At 41.1% G+C, this 26,457-nt stretch overlaps 1 protein-coding gene across 1 annotated transcript in view; it reads right to left on the minus strand.

Annotated features, from left to right (window-relative positions):
* Nucleotides 1-25,220, minus strand: part of MAP3K1 (mitogen-activated protein kinase kinase kinase 1) — a 74,035-nt gene extending 48,815 nt beyond the window's left edge. The window contains exon 1 of the mRNA XM_040622250.1: nucleotides 24,739-25,220. Coding sequence (XP_040478184.1) covers nucleotides 24,739-25,220 — 482 coding nt within the window. The remainder of the gene's footprint in view (nucleotides 1-24,738) is intronic.
* Between the last annotated feature and the right edge of the window lie 1,237 nt (nucleotides 25,221-26,457).

Raw genomic sequence — 26,457 nt, forward strand, 5'->3', positions numbered from 1 at the left:
TGGCTTGCATAAGCTACCTATCTGTAGTTGAAAAAAAACTAAGAATTCAAAGTGAAACAGAACATTCCAGAATAGAATGACAGGGAAGAAAAAAAAATCCTCATTCAGTAGGTGGCACTCTTTCCTTAAAAATGTAACTTAGGCGACTATTAATGTCAAAGCTATCATCTGCCCCACTAATCACTTTAAAGAGAAGACACATTAATTCTGATATCCTGTTCCAAATATAGTCTGAATTACTACTTTATGTCTACCTAAATAATGTCTTCCTCAATTCAACAGAATTCTGGAGGTGTTCATAAATATGCCAATTTTTTCCCATTGTAGTAAAAGCTACAATTTAGAAGAACCAAATAATTGCATTTATTTTAAAATGGCAGGTTCTGACTTATGACTTAGCCTAGTATATGCTTCAAAACACAGGCATTATAACCAATTCTAATTTTAATGAATTCAGTTATAAAAAGAATAATCTGAATGGAAATGGGGCAAAAGACTGTACTTACATTATTGTGTTTATTGCTGTTTAAAAACGTGGCAGGATCTCTTTTTCATAAGCATGCATGTGAATATTCTCTTTACTTGGAGTAACTGTGACTCAATTCATTACCATTCTGGCTGATACTCAACCTCAAAACTTTTAAGTTGAAAAATGAAAACAAAGCTGACAATAAAATGTAATTTATCTATTATACAGAAGAAGGAAAAAATAAAGATAAAATTTGTCTAGTTTTTCTTAGGCATATCTCTTAGTCTCAATGCCTTGTAGTTGCCACCTTATCACTCAAGCTCTAGGGTCATCTCTACCTTAGAGAAACTGTCCCAGATGCTGCCTTTAGCCTTCCCCACTAGTCATAGGCCCTCTAACTCAGTCTGAGATTGGGGTGAGGGGTGGATTCCTCTATCCCCACTGAGTAAATAGCACTATTATAATGGTCAATTACTTATCTGTCTCCAACACTTGACTGTAAGGGCAAGAAATGATCCTTGAGGGCAGAAATGGGTCTCAACGCGTTCCTGCCCCCCCAACCCCAGCAGAAAGCTTGGCATATGGGAGGTACTTAATAAATAAGTGCTCAATACAGGAACAGACTAATCTTTCCCCTCGTGCTGTATTTTTCTTGAGGGTAAGGCCCATGTCTTACTCATCTTCCATTCTAATCTTATGGACCTCCTAACGCTTGGCACCTGTACACGGCAGGCTGGGAAGAAGCAATGCCTTTTCAATATGAGCCTCTAGACCAGAAAGATCTCTAGGATGTAAATAAGCTTCACTGAGACCTTTGATTAAACCAAGTATCCACCATTAGTTCTAGGAGCTGCAGAAAGAGAGAAGAGCTGGGACCACCCCTTGTGGAGTGAAAGATTTCATCCCCTGTAAAAGAAGTCAAGAACCATGAGCCTAGACATCTGTATTTCTGTGAAAAAACTTTCCCATAACTTTCGAGTTTATCCATGACTCTAATTTTGTTAATGCCTGTTGATTTCCCTACAGTTAAGAAGAATAAAAAGTCTCTAAGGAAACCCCAACAGGTTTTATCTGGGAGGGGAGAGGCAGAAGCCATGAGACTACATTTTACTACAAAGCAAATGCGGAGGGAACTAGCTAAGGGGGCCAATGAATGGGGTGTGTCCAAGGAAGGGGCAGTGTTGGAACCCCAAATCCAGACTCCTCAAACCTGGGTTCTCCTAGTTTAGGGGGATACAGCAGGCAGGATGCATTTGAAACCACAGAATAAGCAAGAAAAACAGACCATCTATTTCTAGAATGCCAATTTTATTCTAAGATTTGGGAGAGGGGTACAGTGAAAATTTTGTGTTAAAAATACAAAGATGATTAAAACATAAAATTCAAAAGAATTAGTTAATGTAAACCATGAGACTAGAGACTTGAGAATCAATTTTGTTCATTATTCCAAGTAAGCATTCTCAGGATGGCAGACTGCATGGGACACTCCTGGGTCCTTCAACAGAACTGAATGGATGGCCAAAGTGTTCACCAATGAGCTAAAGCAGATGTTCTCAACTACATACCAATCACAATATGATGTTCACATAAACAAGATACGACAAAACTTAAAAAAACTGTTTAGAGAGCGCAATTTGTCAATGGCACAGCAACTAGTCATATGGAAGCAGTAAGTCACCCTCTACCTGAGGCAGAGATAAGATAAACTGCATACCTGCTAAGTGTAAGCCATCTCTCTACCACTTTCCATCCAAGGAAGCCTACCAGTTATGCAACATAAGTAATATTTATAGGGATATTTCTAAATATGTCCTAAATGATTTTTCTAAAAATACGTAAAAACTTTGATACTTTATGATTACCAAGAAAGTACTCTTGGATCACCTCCCCAGGTGTGTCACCACACCACTCCTTCAACGTCAAAATCTGATTGGCTACGAGTCAGGTATGCGTGCTGACCAAGTTAAAAATGGGACGAGGACACTATTTCAATGAGGTAACTACAAATGACAATTAGGAAGAGGTAGAGAAATGTAAGGAGCCACCAAGAGGGCTTGGAAAGAAAGCAATCCTCTGAACACTTGGGGCAGGGAAAGTCACTTAAAAAAAAAAAATGTTCCTTGTCATCTGCAGGCAAGTCCATAAAACATGAACAAACTGTGCATATAGAAACCATGAAATAGGTTCCAAGCACACTTAAACCATGTTTTGTTAGACCATAATCTCTTTAAGAGCAGGGGTTTTTTGTCTGTTCCATCACTGGTGTATTCCTAGTACCTGGCACACAGCCAGTTCTTAATAAATTTGTTGAGTGAGTGAATGTTTTGCTACGTCATCAACTACAATAATTTAAACACAGAGAAAATGCCCATCTACATATTTCATAACCATGGCAAACTTTTAATCACAGACTGGCTTCCTATTCACCATTCAGTCAAGTGCCCTCCAAGCCTCCTCCTCAAGAAATGTCAGTGTTTCAGAAAAGCAAGCTCGCTACTTGAACAACAAAACCTCCTCTCTTTGCTTCATCTCTTCTGCCTGTAAGTATTCTTCCCTCTCCTAGCCTTCTATAAAAACCGACCAAATCAGTTCTAAAATGCTTCTTTGCCTTTGCCAACCGTTAGGCTTTCCCCTCTCCACCAGGTTCTCGAGAGGAGCCTGTGCTTCCTCACTGCTCTGTCACTCCCTACCGAAGCCCCGTGGCTCTGATACCCACCGCTCCGCCAGAACTGCTGGTCAGGAGGCATGCACTGCCACCCTTGCATTCCTTGCCCAGTAGCACTGCTACCACTGACCATTTTCTACTTGGACAAAGTCCTCTCCCCTGCCTTTTGGGTGTCATTCGTTCTGTGACATCTCAGGCTCCTTTGCAGGTTCTCCTCTGCTCTCTTTCCAAGAAATCCTGGCACTCCTCAGAAGAAGGAATCTGAGCTAGGATTTCCCTACTACTGTTTCAGAGGTCCAGCTATGAGCCAGGGCCTATCGTAAGGGAATTAAAATTGCCCACAGTGACTCCCCATCCATTCCTCAATCCTCAGCAATTGTGAAAGATTCTGAGCAACCCAGGGTTCAGTGAGCAAAGGTATCTTTAGAAACACTCAGGAGAAGCCATGAAACTTCAATCCCAAAGCCGGAATTATTATAACTGTAATAAGATATAAGATTAAGCATATCTTACTTTCCACAAGTTATTTTCTTAAAAGATGTATATAAATAAAATATACATAATAAAATAATTTTCAGGAGTTAGATGCCGCATCATTCTTGATATTTTTCTTGGGGTGTGTTTGTCTAGTGCCAACTTACATTTTTATTAAGAGGGCTTTCTTCAGGAACCAGGGATGTACTGTATGGTGACTAACATAATATAATAAAAACATTAAAATAAAAAAAAAAAGAGGGCTTTCTTAAGGCATTAACAGTATTTCTTTCTTCATCTTTTTTCTTCACTGCCTACATCATTTGACCGTAAAAGGATAATCAACAGGCAGCATTTATGAAGCTGTCCTCATATCCATTATATACACGAATACTGCCAAATCCAGGTAGAAAGGACAACCACTCCGTTTTTCTCCAAGAGTTTTTCCTGAAACTAGCTTCCAGGAGTCCATACTAGTTAGAGAACACAAGAGTTGAATCATCTTCTTACCTCCCCAACTGAGTTCCTAGCACAGTAGTATGTACACAGTATGCCAGTAAACATGGACTGAGTTGAAATGATAGTGTAATTTCTATAAGCAGCACATATGTAAGATTTATAGGACGGCAAACACATTACCATTATTTTTAAGAAAACAAAATAAGGGCGTAACACACAGTGAAGGGCAAAGATATTTATCTTGCCCTGAAGGAGATTTCATTTTTACCTGAGTGGCCTTTCTATAGTTAAACTCAAAGATAATCTCCTTTGTTTGTGGGGGAGGCGTAGGGTCAGGGAGATTACTGAATTCTCTCAAAGCCACTAAGCTCTTTTAATTATCGAGGAAGATGCCTGCAGCACACAAACTAAAGATTCCTCACTTGGTAGGCAGGCATTTGTTAACTTATGTTACTAGGCGAAAACAAACATCAATAAGAGAATAAATGAACTAAAATTCATTTAGGCACACCTCTATATTGGATGGTAGCCTTGGATGTTGACATCTTTACTTAAGTAGGTAAACAGGAATAACCAACAATTAAAATACACCAACTAAAAGAACGCTAAAGTCTGAATTGAGCTTTAATTTAAAACCACTGGACATGAAAACTAGTTAATCTTTTCAGGACTCACTTATAAAGAGTTCTAATAACTACATTTAGGTATAAAGAAATAAATTTCAAAATGTCTGAAACACCCACGGCAGCTACCTCAGGGCGCGCAGCAGGTCACTCAAGTGTAAGCTGAGGAGAGGCAGCATAGGGGGGAGTGCATGTGTATGAAGAACAGGGTCAGACTTTTCACTCTGCTTCTTACTACTTCACTTCCCTGGGGAGGCTAACTGTTCTGAGGTATTCCCACCATCTGTAAAATGGGAGCGATGACCTGTGTCACAAGTTGCGGGGGAGACAAAGTCTGTGTGTGCACTCTCTGAAGGGTGAAGGTTCCACAGTGTTAACAATGACCACTTCTAACGCACACGCACTCCAAGCACATCTCCCATTCTGTGGGCAAAGTTCTGTGCATTAAAGAATTCAATCATATTTGCAGCCTGGAGCCTACTCTCTTCTCTAGCACAGTGAACACTGTGAGGTCTAAATTTATTTGTGTTTACAACTGGCCTTATTTTATAAGAACTTCATATCACAATGTAAACTGTTAACATGGTTCACTAATGCTTCCTGTGTATTTTGGAAGACCTAAACATAATTTAGAAAGTCATCACCAGATATGATTTTTACTTCAATAAAAGCCAAAACAAGGAAATAAATTATAGATAATAAACTGTGTATGCTATTGGAACTCAAACCTATCTCCTGATTTTAAAATATAGGTATTTTATATACATATATATATAAAATACATATTGTACACACACACACGCATAAATCTTGTGTGTGTGTGTGCGTGTGTGTGTGAACACAAAAGATTACTTAAAAGTTAAGAGCACAGTCTTAAAGGCAAACTATGAGGGTTCACAGCCAGGCTTCATTGCCTGGCTAGCTGCTAAGTTACCTCTCCTCTTAGAGTATCTGCTTTCTCACTTGTAAAATGGGACTAAAACTCCACAAGGACAGTGCAAGGCTTAAGTGAGAGCAACTATATAATGTACCCACTGGACTAGGCATGGAGGAAGTGAATTATTACTGCTCTTTCCAGTAAGACCAGCAAACAGGAGTACACTGCTGAACTAGAGTGAGCTGAGGGAACTCAGTACTGGCCAGCCACCCCCGCCCCGCACTCCACGGCTCTGCTCAACCCTGTTGGTGACTAAACATCTCTAATGCCACTGTGATATTTAGAGAGGCAGGTGCTTGCACTCTGGAATTCTAAAGTGCTGGGACCATAAATCCTAGTGCTTTATTTTCACCCTTTGAAAGCACCTTCATATACAACATCTCATCTGATCTTCTCTAATTCTGGAAGTAGGAAAGGTATTATTTCCAATTCACAGATGAGGACAAACTCAAAGAGGTTAAAGTATTTGACTCAATCTCCTGCAGAGTTGAGAAGACAGTACTGGGGACAGGCCAGCTGGTGTGAGCCAATGCTAAAACTTAGTCTACCACAAGCAGCTCCTGGACAGCAGGTTAAATACCTTTCAACTAAAGACACATAAAAATTCCCTATACAAGAGCTAAAAGGGGAAAGAAGGAATCAGATAGATGTGTCCATAAGGAACTCTTGAATTTGAACTGCAATTTCATTAGGCCTTTAATTTTAACTGAAACAGGAAAGAAAGTCGAAGTTTTATATCAGAATAATTTTGGTTTTCAAAGTATTTTCCACATTTTCTCACCTTTAAGTTGGGCTATTTGACTCTTGAGAGATCAAAAAAATTCCCATGGAATTCATTTGTTCTTAATTTTTTTCATTAGTCCAACATAAGCTATAGTAAATATCTTGAAAAAGACTAGAATATTCAAAGTTTTTTTTTAATGTTCAAAGTTCTAAGAGAAAGAAACGGTTAATGAATCCAATTACCATTTAATAAGCGGAGAAGTGAACACGCTACCAATTTTTTAAAAGGGCAGTCTAAAGGCCCACTGGTAGTCAGTCTGATTAAACTTGAATTACAAAATGAACAATTAGGAAAACATTGTTACAAATCAGGGGTTAACAAAATATTAAGGCCTGGGTCTTCTGTGGTCCATCTCCCTCTGTCAGAGTCTAACTACCCTGTAACAAAAAAGCTTCATTAAGTTTTGTAATTCGCTGGTTGTAAAGATTGATTCTAGCTGATGCTGCCACCACTGCCACCAGCACTGGTCCCTTCTCTTCTCCATCCCACCCATTCCTGATCCAGTCTCCTCAAAAAGTCCCACTAGTGGCTTCTATGCTCCAGCAGGGCAGAACAGGTCAATATCCTGAGCGAGTGTTATCCAAAAGCAGTTCTGTGGTATCTGAACTGAACTGGGCCAGGGAGTCCACCCCAGCCTCAGCTGCAGCATAGCAGAGCACCCCTCTTTGCCCAGAATCCAGGGTGAGACCCAGTGATGTTTCACTTCCCAGACTTATAGGAGAGACCCCAAAATAACTACTGGGCTGCAAGGCAGAAAATTAAAGCCACAAAGGTTAGCTAAGAGTGCTGACTTCAGGGGGCGCCTGGGTGGCTCAGTTGTTAAGCGTCTGCCTTCAGCTCAGGGCGTGATCCCCGTGTTCTAGGATCGAGCCCCACATCGGGCTCCTTCGCTGGAAGCCTGCTTCTTCCTCTCCTGCTCCCCCTGCTTGTGTTCTCTCTCTCACTGGCTGTCTCTCTCTCTGTCAAATAAATAAATAAATAAATCTTAAAAAAAAAAAAAAAGAGTGCTGACTTCACCATTTCCTCCATAACACATAATCTTGGAGCAAAGGTGGTGATGGATGTCAGGTCTCACAGTGTCCAAACCCCAAATTCTTAGACATCATCCTAAAAACCCAAGATTTTATTCCATTTTCATAGGTAAGAGTTGTAGAAGAGCAAGCTGGAATGGTGAAATTATAAAATTTCCAAGGATATTTTAATGGTTTGTGCAAAGAAGATAGAATATTGTATTTAAAAAGATTTGACTCATGTGCCTAACTAAGCATATGGAAAAAATTGAACATTTAAAATATATCCCTTAAGCAGAAACTTTTTACAAAATTTAAGTGTTATTATCAATGTTTTTAATGCAGGCAATCTCCCTTAGAACACTTTTAAAAATCAATCCTAGATTAGGTATTTTTAAAAATCAATAATTGATTGCACATATTTTTCTAGGTCTTTGGACTAAATTCTGTGACAGAGCTAAAAACAATCCGGCTTCAGCCAATATAAAATGTAGCTCCTGTGCTCTGTATTCCCATGAAGTAATATACTGGGGCAGAAGTAACTCAATAGCATGAGGACAGAAAATCAGCCTAGGAGTAAAAGTATGGTATAGGTAACTCAAAGTGTAGAGAAGATTGATCACAAAGGCAAACCCTATCAATGCTCAATAAATGATTTATAAAGATTTAGTTTTAATAAAGAACTGAGAAATACATGAAAATGTGTGAGTGCAATGGCATTATAGGAACCTTGCTATAGGAAAGAATTCAGTATAGGTGGCTTACTAATGTCGCAGAACAACTTGTCAGCACGAGTGAAAAGGCAAGACCTACATGTGTGTTGGGGGGGGGTAGGTAGGGGATGTGTGCGTGTTGCAGGCAGGGGGAATATGAAACAGAGACAAAACTCAGAAAAAATAATTTCATCTTGGCTCAGTGTGTGGCCATGGCTCAGTGTATGGCCAACCATACTGTCTACTCAGATAAGAAATTTCTACTAATTTGTTTTTAGTAATTAAAATCTGTAACATTCAGTATTTTGGGGAACCTTCGACAAGAATAAAGCATTATATTACACAATGTAATTCTGAGCACATTTCTTAACCAAGTTGCTGTATAAGAGATAAGCTCACTTCAGACACTAATGGTTTTATATCTTATCACCAAAACTTGGCCCAGGAAGTAAGAGGGAGAAGAGAAAGCAAGAAGTTCTTGAGCATAAACCTTTTCTCTTTGGTGCCAAAACTGCCTTTATGGATCTAAGCCCCAAGAGGGAAGGTTTTGTTCTCATGCATCTTTGGCACTACTTAAAACTCCTAGCAAATCCTCCTGCAGCAGAGGAAATGTTCCACCATGCACTTATAAAACTGAAGGATGATTTCAGTTTGCATTGTGCAAATGACAGTCTTACCTGACTTATGAGTGGTAACAACAACTACTGCTAGCTGTCACAATCAGTCACAAGAAGCTAGAAGAATGATGCTAATGCAACCGAGACTCAAGAAAGCTTGCTCTGTTTCTCACCACAGCGGGGTCTGTGAATAAATCAGGTGCCTACAGCATGTAGTAAGTGCTCCCAAATATGTGAGTAACTGATCCCAACAGTCAGAACTAAGTGTATGGGTTGTGATGGAAGCAGGAAGGGTCAAGTACTCCTCAACTATCAGGAATCTAAGACAAACAGTAAATAATGTTGGTTATGCTCAGCAATGAATTAGAAGCAGCTTCAGTTCTGTGTTTGAAGAATAGCAATGGGCAAGAGTTTTCTGTGGATATGCTTCAAGTTGGTACAATCACAATGATTAAGTCAGTTAAAAAGTCCTATTCCAAATCTACTTGAAAGTCAGATTTTTCTAGAACTTGAGCCCCAAATTATTAGGTTAAAAAAAATCATAGTGAAATTCATACTTACTAGGAATGGCCAACTCTATCCAAATTATGTGAAAAGAACCCCGCCCATTACAATTAAATTTGAATTTTCACAATCAGGAAACAATACAACTAAGTGTCACGAAACAACGCATTTTAAAGTTTTAGGTAAAAAGAAAAGTATGTACACATATGGGCATTTATGGAAAGAACTTTATAAACACAGGGAAAAAATCCAAAGAGGGCTTTGTTTATTAGAGGTTATCCGTGGGGATATCCATTCCTTTTACAGTTAAAGCTGAAGAAAGATCATTTTTAACAGTATAACCATACTGTTTCTCACCAAAATTTGAATTGGATTGAATTTGGATTGAATCACCAAAATTTGAATTGCCAAAAATAAATCTATTATTTTTTTTAAAGATTTTATTTATTTATTTGACAGAAAGTGAGAGAAAGCACAAGCAGGGGAAGCAGCAGGGGGAGAGGGAGCCCCCACCAACCAGGGAGCCAGATATGGGGCTGGATCCCAGGATCCTGGGATCATGACCTGAGCCGAAGGCAGCTGCTTAGTCGACGAGCCACCCAGATACCCCCCCCAAATTAGATTTAAAGTTATTTTCAAAATTCCTCTCTAACAGAATCTGTTAAACACAAACATGCTAACTACTCAGTCCTAATTTCTCTCCACTTTGCAAAATGCTGTTCTCCCAGTATAGTTATAGGCTTTAAAAAAGTAAATATTTTCTCATCATTTAATGTCAGTTAACAAATATAATTACTTTTTTCTGAGCGTTCATTAATTCTTTGTATTTCTCCTTGGAGCTGATATCCACTTTTAAAATTGTAAGAGTTTTAAGTTCAAAAAACTAATTGTTGTTTCAGTAATTACAACTAAATATATCCGCAAGAGGTAATTTTCGAATTAAATTAGTGGAAAGCTGCTAGAGGTTTAAGGGAACCAAGAGATTATATAAGTCAACCTCTTCTTTTCAAAGATGAGAAAACCAAACCCAGGAGACCAGCCTTATGTTCTCACAAAGTGATGAGATCCCTGGTCTATGTACTACCAATGATTTGCTTTATCCCATATCACATAGTTCTGAAGGCTGTGTTTTCCATTATTCTAGTAATTCAAAATAATGAAGAAAAATAAATTGCTCTCAAGATGATATATAATCTATACATACTACCTTTGCTAAACTAATGGCAACTAGGAAGATAACTTTGAGTCTCTTAACCTCTTCTCACGTGTACAAAGTATTAATTAGTGAGTCTTCATAGTTACTTGCAATAATATTATTGACAGTTAATGTTTACTGAATAGTTTTCTGGGTCACGAATCATGCTTCATTATCTCATCTAATCACTCCACTCACAACATTTTTGAGGTAGGACATTTTAAGTTCAGAGAAGTTAAGTGACTTCCCCAGAGTCCAACAGTATTAAGTGGCTAACAGGTCAGACTCTTAGGACACAGGTTCCTAATCACTACACTGTGCCGTCTCTAAAATATAAATGTGCAGTTCCAAAACCACATTCAGGATCAAAGTAGATGGAGTTTGTTTTACAGGAGAATACCTCCCAATCTGTGAACCTCTGCACCTGTGGGAGTTGTTGGCAGTGCAAAGAACCACAGTTTCCAGACCAGTGGCTGCGGACTATCTTGCACCAGCTCTGCTGTAACTCCTTTGGGCCTCCTGACCCACTTCCTAGCACACTGCGATTACCTGTCAAACTACAAAAGCTTTTTAATTTGTCCTAAGCACAAAGATCTAAAGACTGGCCAGTGGGAGCAGTAAGGAAGCTGAGAGCTCTGCATGACTCTCTGGACAGAGACAGAAATCTTGTCCCCAGCTTTGTTCCTGAGCCCCATCTACACCCTGCTCTACACCCAGACAGAGCTATCTCAATTATACTTGCAGTTCTCCATATCAGCGGAGGGCCTGCCCTCCCAACCGCCGCCACCTGGGTCATGAAACATCCCTGCAAGCCCCTTTCACCTGTTTAACAACTCTGCATTCTTTGGGACTTGGCACAGACCTCCCATTTCCCAGAATACCCTGCCTATACCTGCCTCGCTCCCAGCTGACTAAGGCCTGCACACCCCTTGTCATCAGTAGACTGTTACCTTGTTAAACTCCTTCATAGGCATCATCCCTGCCAGGTTCCCAGCACCTTGGTGCCTGGCTCACAGCAGTCACTCAGAGTGCTCCTGAAGGCACGGTCAGTGGCAACGTCAGGGGGGATAAGAGCACTGGCAAATGGCATTCGCCCTGGCATGTTTACTACTATGCCCTTAGGTTTCTCTAGAGACAGCACCCACAGACCAGGCAAAAAGAGAGTTCAAAGGACTCCATGTCTGACATGCCTGTCTTCCTATAGCCCATCAGTTCCCTGGGACCTTGCCTGAGGAGGCCAGGCAGCCGATAGAAACCTTGTGATGATGTGCCCAGGACACAGTCAAGCCCTGCACTTGCAGCGTTTGAGTATGTTTGTTCTCTGACTGGAGATGGTCTTGGATTATTCTCAAAGACAGCAATACATTGTGTGGCACCAAAATATTTTCCTGACACTGCACCTTCGAAATTTTAATACAAATGGAAAAATCTGACTCACTTTACAATAATGTACACCTTACAAACAACTCTTTGTAAACACTCTTGTCCAGTAAGACATGACCGTATATGCAGTGACAGAGGAAAAACTGAGGAGGTTTAAAAGTGGCAAATCCAATTCAAATACTGAAGAATGCTAAACCAAAGAGTTAAGGAGAATTCACAGTACTGACTTCTGCAAATAGCCACATTTATATTTAGTAGAACACCAATAATTCTTTATTGCAAAGGGAATAAAAACACATTTAAAAACATCTCACAGTGAAGATGAAATGAGTATTCCAGATAGAGGAAAACAGCACACTCAAAAAAAGAGGGGCATGCTGGGAAAACAAAAATATGAACATGGATGAACATGGATGTCTGGAGCAGGGTGTCCTGGAAGGGGGAGTGAAGGAGAGGGCGGAACAGTGCTGGTCACCAGAGGCTTCTGAGCTACAATAAGGAGTCTGGACTTCATTCTGAGGATGAAGTTTCGTGGACAGAAGTGTCAAGGTCAGACCTGCATTGTAGAAGCCTCACTCTAACTGCAGTATAGGGAAAAGACAGGGAGACATGTCTAAAAGCAAGAGACTAGTTACGAAGGAGGCTTTGCAAGAATTGGGATGAGGTGACAGTGGCATGACCCTGGGTTAGCAACTGTGGTATAGATTCCAAAGCTAAGGAGAGAACTGGGAACACTAGAACTGGAGAGCACTTGGATGCTAAGCATGAGAAAGCCAGTAGAATAAGAGCACAGTAATTAGGGGGACAGTAGCAGGAATTACCAACAGGCATCCAAAACAACCAGATCTGAGGGAGAGGATGGGAAGGCTGGGGAGGACAGGGATTCAGTTTGGCAGCTGCAGTGCCTGCCAGAGCTGTATCTTCTAGAGAAACAATCCCAGAGACAGTTGGATGCAGGGTTCTGTCACTGAAACTAAGACATTTCAGGAACCAAAATGTTAATCATAATGAGTCAGCAAAGATATAGTTACTAATCTCCTGATACATCCTTTCTCTTTAGTCAATGACTTTCTTTCAATCTTCGTACAAAACTTGAAATGTGGTTATTTAGGAGTTTACACCCCCGGTGTAAGAAAAAGATCTGGAATAAAGAAATGTATTTGGGAACTTTCAAATGCTTGAAAATTTAGTATATGATAAAAAGGATATTTTTTGTCAATAAGCAGTGCTGGAACACCTAGTTAATCATTTGGAAAAAAATAAAGTTAGAGCCCTCTGTCACCCCTTAAACTTCAGCTGGCTCAGAGGTTCAAGTATTTTTTTAAATACATAAAACTAGGGTACTTGGGTGGCTCAGTTGGTTAAGCGTCTGACTCTTGGTTTGGGCTCAGGTTATGATCTCTGGGTTGTGTGAGATTGAGCCCTGCATCAGGCTCCGTGCTCAGTGTGGAGTCGGCTTGAGATTCTCTCTTCCTCTCCCTCCACCTCTCCCACTCGTGCTCGTGTGCACTCTCTTTCTCAAATAAATATACATATATATTTTTAAAAATACATAAAAATATTAGAAAGCACTGGTGAACTGTGATAATTCTCCAATAGGGAATAATAATAGTTATTACTTATACAGTGTTTACCATGCACCAAGCACTGTTTGAAGAACTAACAAACATGCAATCTTCACAACTATGAAGTAGTATCTTCATGTCACAGTTAAGAAAACTGAAGTGCAAAGAAGATAAGTAACTACCCGGTTACCCTATTTGGTAGTGGCGAAACATTCATGCATCTATACTCTTAAGTACTACATAGCACTGCATCTCTAGGCCATTCTATAAGACCTAACAGAAAGAATGGAAAGAAAGAACTGAAATTTGAAAAAATAATTAAAGCTTCTTTATGGAAAAATACTATAACTGAAGCTCAGAACTCACAACACAGAAGTGGAGGAAAACAATTGCAATACATGTTAGAGCTAAAATTCTAATATACAAAGGGTGATTACAAACAAATAAGAAAAAATGAACAATTCTTTAAAAAAATTTTTTTAAAGATTTTTATGTATTTATCTGACAGAGACAGCGAGAGAGGGAGAGAGCACAAGAGGGAGAACAGGAGGCAGAGGAAGAGGGAGAAGCAGACTCCCCACTGAGCATGGAGCCCAATGCAGGGCTTGAATGACCTGAGCCAAAGGCAGACGCTCAACTCACTGAGCCATCCAGACGCCCCTGAAAAAATGAACAGTTCTTACCCATGTGTGAAAGGAAATATAACAAAGAAATATGAAGCTGTTAATAAATAGGACAAGTTGTACAATGATGCTAAAAAGCTAAGAAATGTAAATTAGAATAAGAAACTATCTTTTATCCACCAGACTGGCAAAAAAATGAAAGACCAATGATATGCAATGTTGGCCAAAATGTGGGGCCATAGGCACTCTCACATACTGTGAAGTAAATATAAACTGGTACAATGTTCAACAGGCACTTCAGCTATAGAATCAAATTTTAAATAAGAGTGTCCTTGGACTCAGCAATTCCACCTCTGAATATTTGTTTTATAGAACTAAATGCACAAATATATGAAATTGTATATACAATGGTAGTCACTGAAGCTTAATTTAACAATCCAAAAACAAACAATGTCTAAAAACAGGAAACTGGCTAATGTGACATTCATAAGATGGAATACTATTCAGTCATTAAAAAACAGCTCTATGTTTATCAAGATTAACTAACAAAATATTGTCCCCCCAAAAGCAAATTGTATAGTAGTCTACAATGTACAGTCCTTTTTGTTAAATGATAAAGATAAGTTTTAAAAAATAAACGGTTCAATTGCTTTTAAAAGGACTGTCCAATAGTTTTATTAATGAAGTTTGATTCTATAAATTCTGAATCCCAGAAACATTAGGACCTCATACAACAACCTGGAGATTTCAGTGTAGCACAGTAACTGAAACATATTTTCAAAATTCAAAATAAATTCAGATTAAAACACTAAAATTTTTTCAGGAATATTAATACCTACATTAATTTGTCACATCTTTTATAAAATCTAAGTTTCGATGAAAATAATCTTACTTATTACCCAAGCAGAATTTAAGAATACTAACAGAAATCCAGAAAATAAGTAAGAGATGTAGCCAACTCATTATCTTGAAGGAGAAAGAGAAATGTGAAATGTCTGTTTCAAAACACTTATCTTAGAGCATGCAGACATGAAGAATGTTTTTGCAAGTAATTAAACCCAAAACCTCGCAGTCATCAAGTAACTTGATCAATGTTACAAAGTTGGAGCTTACTGCCTGACTCTTCACAGTCTCACTAGGAGAAAGGTCAGTGTAGACCAGTGGTGGTGGTGATTAATAAGTATCTTAAAGAAACTGCAGAGTATAAAATGACTCAGGCCAACAAATGAAGCAAAAAAGATTTTCCCACACAGACAATCCACATGACATTTCTAATGAATACCCTCCAATTTCATGCAATTCTAAAGAACACTTCATTTAGTCAGTATCATCAAGGCCATAGGACTACCTCTTCTAGGTAACTTAGAAGCTTACCACTTCAAGGATCAAAATACTAAAATACCTTGAATGAAAATCTTACTTAAAATATAATAAGCCTTCCAATTTAGTTTACTGAGTAGACAAAAACACCATATCATTTATTGATGAACCACACTTGACATTAAAAAAAATAAACAATCCTGATCACACTCATTCTACATATAAGGAAACTGGTACCCAAAAAATAATGAGGAAAGTTCAGTCATTTAATAAATTTATAATCTGAGAAGCTATCCAGATATGTGGAAATGAGTGTTCCTACACCAGGTGTCCCCCGACAGCAATGTCCTCTTCTCCCTGACAGTGATGTCCTCTTCTCCCTTCCTCTCTCCTCTCTTGCTGTCAAGTCTCTCTCTGTCTATACTGCTGCCATTAGGGAACCTGTCTCTTCCTCATACTGCTAGTCTAATTGGCTGCTTTTGATTGCTGCATGTTGCGGACACCAAATGGAAAAGACTATAAGAATAATATCTTAAATAAGTGTCAGTGAATCCTGAGCCAATGCCCTTGAAACTCTTGTTAAGCATAAAATCAAAGAACTTCAAAGGACAGATTTTGTTACAGGCCTTTTGGCGGCTGAGAGCCTTTTTCCCTTACTTCTTAGTGCTAAACCATGTTCTAGATAAGGGAGGCTGCAGGATTTAGTTACTACCAGTAAACTTTAAAATGTTTTCTGTTACGTGGGGCTCTTGGTTCCTAAAATTTCATACAGTATTTGCCTAGCAAATCTTTTCTTCAATGCAAACGTGAACTTCTATTTACTCCAAGATGAATTATTATTAACAAATTAATAAATTTTGCATGGAAGTAGGGTTATTGGGACAAGAAGCCCAGAAGTGGTATTTTAAGTTTACATTACATTATGAGTACTTGAAAAAATGAATCACTGCATTAATGCATAACACCTTTTTGAGCATATTTATACTCAAAATATAAATATACTCAAAAAATAAATACTCGGGACAAGAACCCTAAAATGGCATCTTAAGCTTACATAACATTCTGAGAATTTGAAAAAATGAATCGTTGCATTAATGCATAACACCTTTATGTGTATATTTATGTATATATGAATATGAACATGAGTATAGATATCATATATACATAAATATACATACACACCCATTTTCACCTCCCTAGTAAGTATAAAAGAATTACATACAGATAGTAAACTCTTCAAACCTATACCAGATTATCACGCAGTACAGCAGTCTCCCCTTATCCACGAAGGACACACTGCAAGACCCCAGGTGATGCCTGAAACCACAGATAGTACTGAACCCTACATATACAATGTTTTTTCCTATACATACATACCTATGATAAAGTTTAATTTATAATTTAGGCATAGTAAGAGAGAACAGTAACTGATAAAACAGAACAATTATTGCAATATACTTTAATAAAAGTTATGTGAACATGGTCACTCTCCCTCAAAATCTTACTGTATTGTACTCATGCTTCTTGTGATGATATAACATGATAAAATGGCTACATAATGACACAAAGTGAGGTAAATGACGTAGGCATTGTGATGCAGTGTTAAGCTACTAGTGACCTTCTGATGACAGTGTCAGAAGGAGGATCACCTGCTTTCAGAGCGTGACTGATTGCAGGTAACCAAAGCCTCGGAAAGTGAAACCATGCAAAGGGGAGGCAGGCACTACTATATAGCTATCTCCTCCATGCCACATTAAGCTGTCCTAACCTCACTCAAGGCACTTGGTGTGTCTTTTAGTCCAGATACTCCCAATGAATCTATCACACTGAGAATTAGGACACACCAACATCTAGGGTTTTGCTGTTTAATCCTGTCTCAGCTAGGTCCTAGACTATGTCTGACCAAAGGTGAAGGACAAATGATCTACGAGGTTGAATGTGTCATGTATTATCCTTACTCATTTATTCCACAAATATTTACCAAGGGGCTACTCTAGGCCAGGCATTTTGCTAGGTGCTGGGTCCCTATCCAGCCACAGGCACTGCCCACTCAGGTCTTAATGTCTTTTGGAGAAGGCAGCCGATTATCAGATGAAATAACAAATGTAAAATCACAACACTGAGGGTAAGGACACTGTGCTATGAAGCCAGTATGGGAGATCAGGGAAGAAAAGCTTCCCTGAGGAATCAGTGAGCTAAGATTTGAACAATGAAGTGCTGACTTGGGACTGGGGAAAGTGTTCCCGGCAGAGGGAGCATGCAGTGCATGCCAAAGCCCTATGGCAGGAGGTGGTGTGCTGAGTTTGAGGAAATGAAAGAAGGCAATCCTGCCGAGAACAAGGGCAAGTGTGATCGAGATGGGCCTGGAGAAGCACACAGGGGCCTGGACAGGGCAGGGAATGGGTAGGGCATGTTAAGGATTCTCTGGTCTTTAACCAAACGGCAAGATTTTGAAAGTTTTTATACTTAATCTTATTTACTTTTCTAGAGGAACATTGTTATAATCAGATTAACATTTTAAAATGATCACTCTGGCCATATAATACAGAGAACAGATTGGAAAGCAGAAAGTAGGATACAGGGAGCAAGTCAAGAGGCTACTATATCAGTCCAAATAAGAGATCATGCAAGCCTGGCCTAGGGATGTGATAACAGGTCAAATCCCCAGGCTCTGATGGTGGACTAAATACAAGGAGTGGTCAAGGGTAACTCCTAGGTTCTGGTTCTGCCATTTCATGAGCAGAGAATATATTAGTAGGGCAAGGTATAGGGAAAACCCTGAATTTGGTTTTAGATATCTGAGTATGGCTATGTCACACAGACAGTTAGGTGTAGGTCTGGAGTTGAGGAGAGGTCATGGCTAGGAAAATAAATTCTGCAATCACTTGTGAATGGGCATTAATGGTGGGAATGGAGAAGACAAAATGACAGAAGCCCTAGGATCACCCTAAGGATCTTTTAATATTTACATTCAAGAGGGTGATGATGGGTCACCAAGGTAGAACTGCCAAGATTAAGAAGAAAATCAGGAGGGTTACCCATAAGCCCAAATAACTAGTCACTTCAAATACCAGAAACTCAATTTTCTCAGTATTTGACAGTTTGAGCATGGCTCTTAATTACTTTGTAAGTACACTCAGCTATTAAACTAATTACTTTAAGTTATATGTTATATAAAATCAGTCAATATTATCAACCACTGATTGCTAAATACCAACTACTGCTACTATATATCAATATAAGAAACAGTTCTTGCCTTCAAAACTTGCCTTAAACTGATGATGATTAAAATCACATCAAAGTAAATTATTGTAATCGTCAGATACAGTAATTTAAAAATAACCACTTCAGGAAAATTAATTCATGCTAACATTTAGGGGCACCTAATATTCATGGGTGACAGACACTAGTCTAGGTACTGGGCAGTGGTATAAACAGGCAGAGTTCCTCATTTGTTAACAACTGATATTTAGTATCAGAATGCTGTTAAGACCAGTTTGAAGATTATATGATAATATATCAGCTAAATGACTATTTAGGCAACAACAAAAGGTAATGATCACGTCTATTTGTCAAGAGTAAAGTCTCTACCCAGTATCTATACTCTCTCCTTGCTCCATATACACTCATCATCACTATACTTTCATGTGATAAACTTAGTTAATGCACTAACTATAGCATCATGTAAGCTCCAGGGACTTCCTCCAGTCTTCCAGAGGTCCGATGGCCTCATTAGTTAATTCCTGGGTGTCAGACTGTACTCTCAGAAATATATGTTTGGTGGGTATTAATAACTTAAGAGTTCTTGGCACTCTATGACATCTCAATCTATTAAACCAAACTAACCAGAATGGTGTTCCAAAGGACTCAAGCACTAACAATACAGAACCCCCTTCCATACCTAAACATACCTAAACCATAGGATATTTTTTTTTTATTATCTTACACTCCAGAGCATATTTGACATTTCTTAACTTTTTTTTTTTTTTAAGATTTTATTTATTTATTTGTCAAAGAGAGCACACACAAGCAGGGGGAGCAGCAGGCAGAGGGAGAAGCAGGCTCCTTGCTAAGTGGGGAGCAAGGAGCCCGATGCAGGACTGGATCCCAGGACTCTGGGATCATGAGGTAGATGGCTAACTGACCAAGCCACTCAGGCATCCCCTAACATTGTATTCTTAATTAGCAGAGTTGCTGTTACTAATAATAAAGACTAAATTTTAAAACCACCATTGGCATATATTGAGTTTCTTGCTCTCCATACCCCCTTTTCAAGGCCTCTTTCAAGAAAGAAAAAAAAAATCACATCTGAACTTGCAGTTCCATATATATTCCTCTTAAGAGTGTAGGCAGAAATAGTTTGAAATTATATCTAGATTCCTTTTTCCATTACTCTGGAAATGGAAAAGCCACAGTGTATACCTGTCCTAAGACAGGGTAAAGAGACCAAAGGAAAGGAGCAAAAACTAGCAGACCAAATATACAAGCAGAAAGTGGAACAAGGCCTGCATACTTAACTACTAACCTGGGAGGCAAATTAATTCCTCAGGAAGTTAGGGAAGCACCACTGTATTCACTACAGGAAAACGGTGTGGAAGGTTGTGGATGAGACTCAGAACACTAGTTTTTAACCTAGGAGTCTCTCTGTATTCCCATCTCTCTTAAAGCACTTAACATGATACTGTTAAACACGTTTATACTAAAACCTACCAAGAGAAACAGAGGCCATACATTAATGATCTTTTTCCCTACCACTCAGACCATCATCTTGTACAGATTTGTAAACCTTGGATGAATGAAATAAAAAATAACAAAGGAGGAGGGTATAGCTATACTGGAACAGTCTCTCTCCATGTGTGATGATTAAGATTCATGAGTGATGTTAATTTCACCTTCTTTATTTTCTTCCACTTATAATACAGCACAAATAAAAAAAATCTAACACTCAACATGAATTAATTATTCTCCTTGTCTAACAAAATAAGGTGTATTACATATACAAGGCCAGGTTACAGAAAACTATGCAGTATATACATATAAAGAAACAAACATTTTGGCAATGGCACTGGGTAGAGACCTATTACATTTACTATGACTCCTACAGAACAAATTCCTCCTTAACAATTATCAATTAATTTAATTATTAATTTGGAAAAATAAAAGCATAGATGGTGGAAAGAAATGAACTGTGGAGTCAGACTGACCTAGCTCTGTCTTCTAGTTATGTGATCACAGGGCTTTAGCATCACACATGAGTTTCCATCTCTTGAAACAGAAATTACAATGCCTTGGAGGGCTGTAGTGATAATGAAATGAGATACTATATATAACTGGCCTGACCTGCAGAAGGCAAGAAAGGTGACTACATGAAAGGAATCCAAACATATCTGCATACTCAATGAACATGTTTTTGCCACGGCTAAAATCCTCTTATAATCTTGCTATAAGAAGAGTACCTGATTAATCTCACTGTTTTGCAATGAACCACTTAATTCTGTTCCTGATTACTTCTTTCATGTTTAAAAATGTTCTTAAATTATTTGTTAAAGACAACTTGGGTCTGTTACTAAAACTGCACATTTCTTCTACTAATCTTCTACCCATTTATATTTTTAAGTAGCTCTAACTTTTGACTTAGGATATAAAAAGAGGCAAGGACTGAGGAAAATCACCAAATCTGAGGAATATACTTGGTGTATCTGATATAAGCAAAGTATTCTCAAGGTTAAACGTGCAATATAGTGTAGTCCTTAAGCAGCGTCCGGAGACCATTACTTTTCCATGCCACGTTTTTCTATCGCCTTCTTTACAGAGAAACACCTCTCAACCCAAGAAAATGGGTTACAAATGCAAAAGTTGTGCTTTCTAACTCAGAGCACTTCTGAATGCCCCATATTTTCCCTCAGGGGAATCCATTCACCATTAACTGCCTTGCCACCCCATTATTTCTTCTGGAATGCTCACAGCCAGTGTCAAGGACTGATGAGCAGACAGCCTAGGCAAGCTGTAGCTGGTTATTTTGCTCTCGTTGAAAACAAAGAACACTCCTTTCTTTCCATGTTTTGAAATCTTCAAGTCAGTAAGTCAATGATCATTTCTAAGACATGCAACATATGCTTGAGGTGCTATAGAAGACGTGAAAGAGTATCAATGAACAGGGCTACTTCCTGCTTTTTGTATCTAACAAAATGGAGTTATTATAGTGTATTGGAAATCATACATTAAGGAATGTTGGTTAACCAGTCACCCTTGCCAAAATCAGATATGAAAAGAAAACAAAAGCTGGCAACAACTATACCTCTGATATTTCTCTTTCAGAATTACATTTAATAAGGTTAAATATAATGAAGAATGCATTAATGTTCTTTCTTGACTTAAAATAGAATTTGGAGATAATTCATAACTACAAAACTTACAAATTCACGTAAGTTACCTTATGTAACTACTTCTATTGTTTCATAAAATCACCAACTTAATTTCTTACAACTTATTTTGAGGTAATAATGTTCCTGTATCTCCTCTAGTAAAGAGTCACTAAATTATATTTTTAACCTAGCAGCTTCTAAAAGGAAGTGAAAGCTGAGGGCTATATGAGGATATAAAAGCAGCCTATGAAATGGCTTTAGTTTTAAACAAAAACTAACATTAACAAGTACAGCATATCTTGTTCTTTCATGGGGCCAGCAAATTGATAGTTAGGGTTTTTTTAAGTTACAAAAATAGGATAGAGTAATTATATCTACCAAACTCACAACAGCCTGTTCAATGGAAAATAACACTGTAATTTTTCTTCAAAAACAATAAATAGGAAGAAAAAGTTCCTAATTCTGTAATATAAGTTAAAATTCCAAACCCTTGGGCGCCACTTACAGGCATAAAACTTTCTTGGATTTCAATTATTACCCTAAAGGAGAGGGACAAACATAAAATCTTTTATTTTTAATATGAGTATAACTTACATAATTTATGCTTTACAAATGTATTTTACACATTTTTAGTTTCTATACCCAAAGATCAAAAAAACTGAAGGAAATTCTGAAATTGAAATCATAGAATTCTCTTTAAAAAAATGCAAAAGGTCTTTAGACAGGAGGGAACTCCAGACCCATACTACTACTGAAACAAAAAATACTTCAAAATCTCAGTTGTATATTTTCCTCCAGAAAGTACACATGAAACTGCTACCAAAAAAGTAAAATGTAAAGTTCCTGAACTCTTTATAATCAAAGTGTTTATATCAAGAGAGGCAAATGAATTTCAACTATACAGACAAGGAGCTGGAAGGAAAAATCACTGTATTTTCAAGTTTAGGGAATCAACATTTTATTATAAATGAAGTTGGCGTGAACAAACAGCATTCTGGCTAGTGAAATTCATTTTTAAAAGATGATTATGCTGATTGGCTCATTATTTCACACACTGTGCATTACAATCCACTCCTTAAAGAGGGGGAAAAACACCTATGTTATAACATACAAAAATTAAACATGGGTTACTCAGTTCCTGAATTCTTTCTGCCTCCACGTTAGTCCTCTTTATTTTGTGTGGAGGCAACTCTAAACAACTTCTATACATTTTTACAGTGGTCGGTCTTCTACTATATTCATAGTTCATTAAGAGGACTAGAATGCTGACACTAAATTATTTACTGTATTCAAAAAGTTGCTCTCATGAGAACAGAAAATTAACTTCTAAAATTTAAGGTTTAATATTTTTGTCTGGAGCACATCTGTAGTATCAACTGCCTTCAAAGAATTATTCTAGTGAGGTTTTAACCCAATCTTCACAGAAGCAGGAAAGTGTAGAGAAACTTAGCTCTTGTTAGACTAAGTTACATTTACAAGTGCACACAGAAAACTATCACAGCCACAAATATCCTTTCCTCTCAAGATTGCCATGGCACAGTGTTGACCATGATTTTTAGGGTGTTTTGTGTGGGGGGTGCAACTTCCTGGTAATAAAATGAACTGTGGTTTAAAATAAATAAAAAATCAAGCTCAAGAAAGTGCCAAAGCAGTTTAGATAATTAACCCAAACTAAGGAGTCCTACTGTCAAATTCATCTCACAAGGGAAACAAATATAAGACACAGTCTTTAAAATACCCAGAATGAAGGTCAGGAAACTCTACAGGGCAACGGTTAACTATCACAAAAACATTTCCAGCAACTCAAAATACTCATCAAGACTACGCTGTGCAAACACTAGTCAGATTTCCTAAAAACAAGGATTACGACTGTCACGCTTTAAAGAATTTCCTTTAACATAAAGATTTCCAATTGCCAATAAAGGGTCAGGCCAAGAACGGCTGGTCTGTTACCTTGCACGTACCGTAATGCATAGGCACTTAGGACTATCTGAGACGATGCCCACCGCACTGTGGTCCCTGGAAACCCGCAGCGGGCGAGTAGCCCGCGCAGCTGCACGGAGCAGGAAGCACCGCACCCCAGCCACGGTCCCCAGCTACCCCGGGAGGCTGCGGGGAGCAGTCACCACTGCTTTGAAACTGAATGGCTGACACATCCGGTCCTGGCTCTTACACCACTCCGCCAAATGCAAACTTCAAAGGCCAAATTCAAACTCCAAACAGAAGTCACTCAAGCCTTAGTGGCGCTGTGGGCATTCTCAAGAACATGTGGAGCCCCTTGAGGGACGCAATGAGAAAACCCAAGCCCTAAAATATTCCAAGTCCCCGAGTTTGCAGCCCGCCCGCCCACCCCTCTTTGACAGGCGTTACAATGCCTTCCACCCGGAGCGCCCTGCGGCCGTGCTGCCTTCGACGCGGCCAGGCCCGGCCCGGGTACCTGATGTGGGGCTCTGCCTGTCAAGGTGCGGTGTACTTCACGGCGTTCTCCACCGCCCCAGGCCCCCGACCCGGCCTAGGGCTGGGCTCCGCACCCACCCCACCCCTTTTTTGACCACCGCCTGCCTGCAGGCTCGGGCCTCACCCCCAGCGATCCCGGGACTCTCTTCTGAGGGCGCCGCCGGGCTATTGCCCGCCCCCCAGCCCAGCCCCAAGGGCAGCTCCAGGGTCCCGGGCCGAGTCACCTCGGAGAGTCCCGATTCCGGGAGCCTCACAAAGCCAGCCCGGGGCCCCACACCTTATCTCAACGGGTCCCTGCAGCGCGGCTTGCACGCCTGTCACATGTCCGCAAACAATAACAAACTCTCCAACACGTCCCCGCCCCGGGTCCCCGTTCCGTCCCCCAGGCCAGGTCCCGGCCGCCGCCCGACGCCGGAGGGGTCAAAGGGGGTGCCCGAGGGCTCGGAACCCGGCGAGCGGCGCGTAGCCAGGCTGCGCGGAGCCCCGGGACTCAGGGCGCGGTGCCCTCGGTTCATTCATTGCCCTCGCCCGCCCGCCCCCCAAGTCCTCGCCGCGTCCCCGGCCGCGCTGCTCACCCTGCGGGGACCGCTGCAGGAGGCGGCTCGGCGGCGGGCGTCCGCTTCTCCCCAGGCTCGGCCCCCGCGGGGCTCGGGGCGCCGCTGTCCTGCGCGGCCGCGGGCTCCAGAGGGTGGGCGCCGCCACGGTTCGCGGCTCCGTGAGGCTGCGGCACCGCCACAGGCTGGAAACCGCTCCCGCCCGCCGCCACGTCCGATGGCTCCGGCGACGGGGAAGTGGAAGAGGACGACGGCGAGGCGGCGAGGAAGAGCGGCGGCTCCGGCAGCTGGTCCAGCTCCACACTCCGCACTTTGCGCAGCTGCCGCCGCCGCCAGTCAGCCCGCTCACGGCCCCCGCTGCCCGCCTCCCGCAGCAGCCCCGCGGCTGCCGCGGGCGCGCTGCTCGCTTTGAGAGCCCCTCGGCCGCCGCCCGCCTCGGGGCTCGCCGCCCCGGCGCCCGGGAATCCCGACGACGAGGCGCGATTCCCCGCCGCCGCCGCCATTTTCTCTCGCGGGCTACATTCGCTCAGCCCTTGCGAGGGAGGGAGGGGGCGGGGAGAGTGCAGGGGGAGGGCGGACCGGAGGGCGCAGCGCCGCTAGCGTAGGGCCGCCTGCGCCAACTGCGTGAGCAGGGCCCGCCGGGTGCTTGGCCTGGACGGTCGGGCAGGCGCACCGGGCTCGGCCGGGGCGGGGGGGATGGCGGGGAGCAGGTGAAAGGAGTGGGCTGTGCGCCCGGCGTCGCGCGCGGGCCGGCGCAGTGGGCTGGGACGTAACCGCCGCAAAGGCGCCCTGGGCTTTGCGTGTTGCACTCGCTGGGCCGCCAGGTAGTCCCGGGCTGCACCGGCGAAAGGAGGAGCTTCGGCGGCGGCAATGCGCCGCTTCCTCTCCGCCGCAATCTCGGCCCGGCTCGTCAGGAGGTCGCCTAGCGAGGGTTGCCATTCGAACTTAGGTGTGTAGTGCGTTGAAGGGGATGCAGGCGAGAGGGTTTGCTGTCTGTCATTCTCACTGCCCTTTGCAGTGGGCGTCGGGGAACCCGGGCGAGGACCAACCCTCCTCCCCCACTCCGCGCGGGACGGGCAGGTAGCGCCCAGGGTTGTCGCCTGATGCAAAGCGAAAGAAACCCAATGTTTAGCAGACGTGCAGCCGCGGACCAAAAAAAAAAAAAAAAGTTTTTCTTTAAAAAACCTTTCCTCATCTTTTGTCCTCCTCTCCCCTAACACGAGCTACAAATAAAACTTCAAAGCTTCCCGGAATATCTTGTTCACAACCTGAAGTCACCCATTTGGGACATCCCTCTCACCTCCTCCGCCCCCGCTAGAGAGAGACATGGAAGGGCGGAAGTTCCTGTACATCTTTATTTTTTCCTCCTCTGTTTTTGGGAAAGGCAGTAGTATACAGGACCGCACCGAGCCTGTTAGGGGAAGGAACCAAGGCTGTGCCGGAAAGTGCTCGATAATGTCATCCTTGGGCAGGTTTTGGCCCTCCCCGAATCCGATGCCTCTGGCGGTATGTCCTTCTTCCCGGCAGGGTCGGCCACCGTCGGGGTTCCCTCCGCCCCTACCCCTGCAGTCCCCGAGTTGCCAAACGTGGAGTTCGGAACCCTTCCAGTTCTGGGGCAGTCTCGGAGATAAGGAGCCTTGGAACGGAAAAAGCACCATTTACATGTTAATGATTTTCGACTTTTCTTCTGGCAAGTAGAGCTTCTGTGTGGCATTTATTTCTCCCCTCCCTTCTTTTCCT

This window comes from Ursus maritimus, unplaced genomic scaffold (genome assembly GCF_017311325.1).
Source record: "Ursus maritimus isolate PB19 unplaced genomic scaffold, ASM1731132v1 scaffold_5, whole genome shotgun sequence".
Lineage (NCBI taxonomy): Eukaryota > Metazoa > Chordata > Mammalia > Carnivora > Ursidae > Ursus > Ursus maritimus.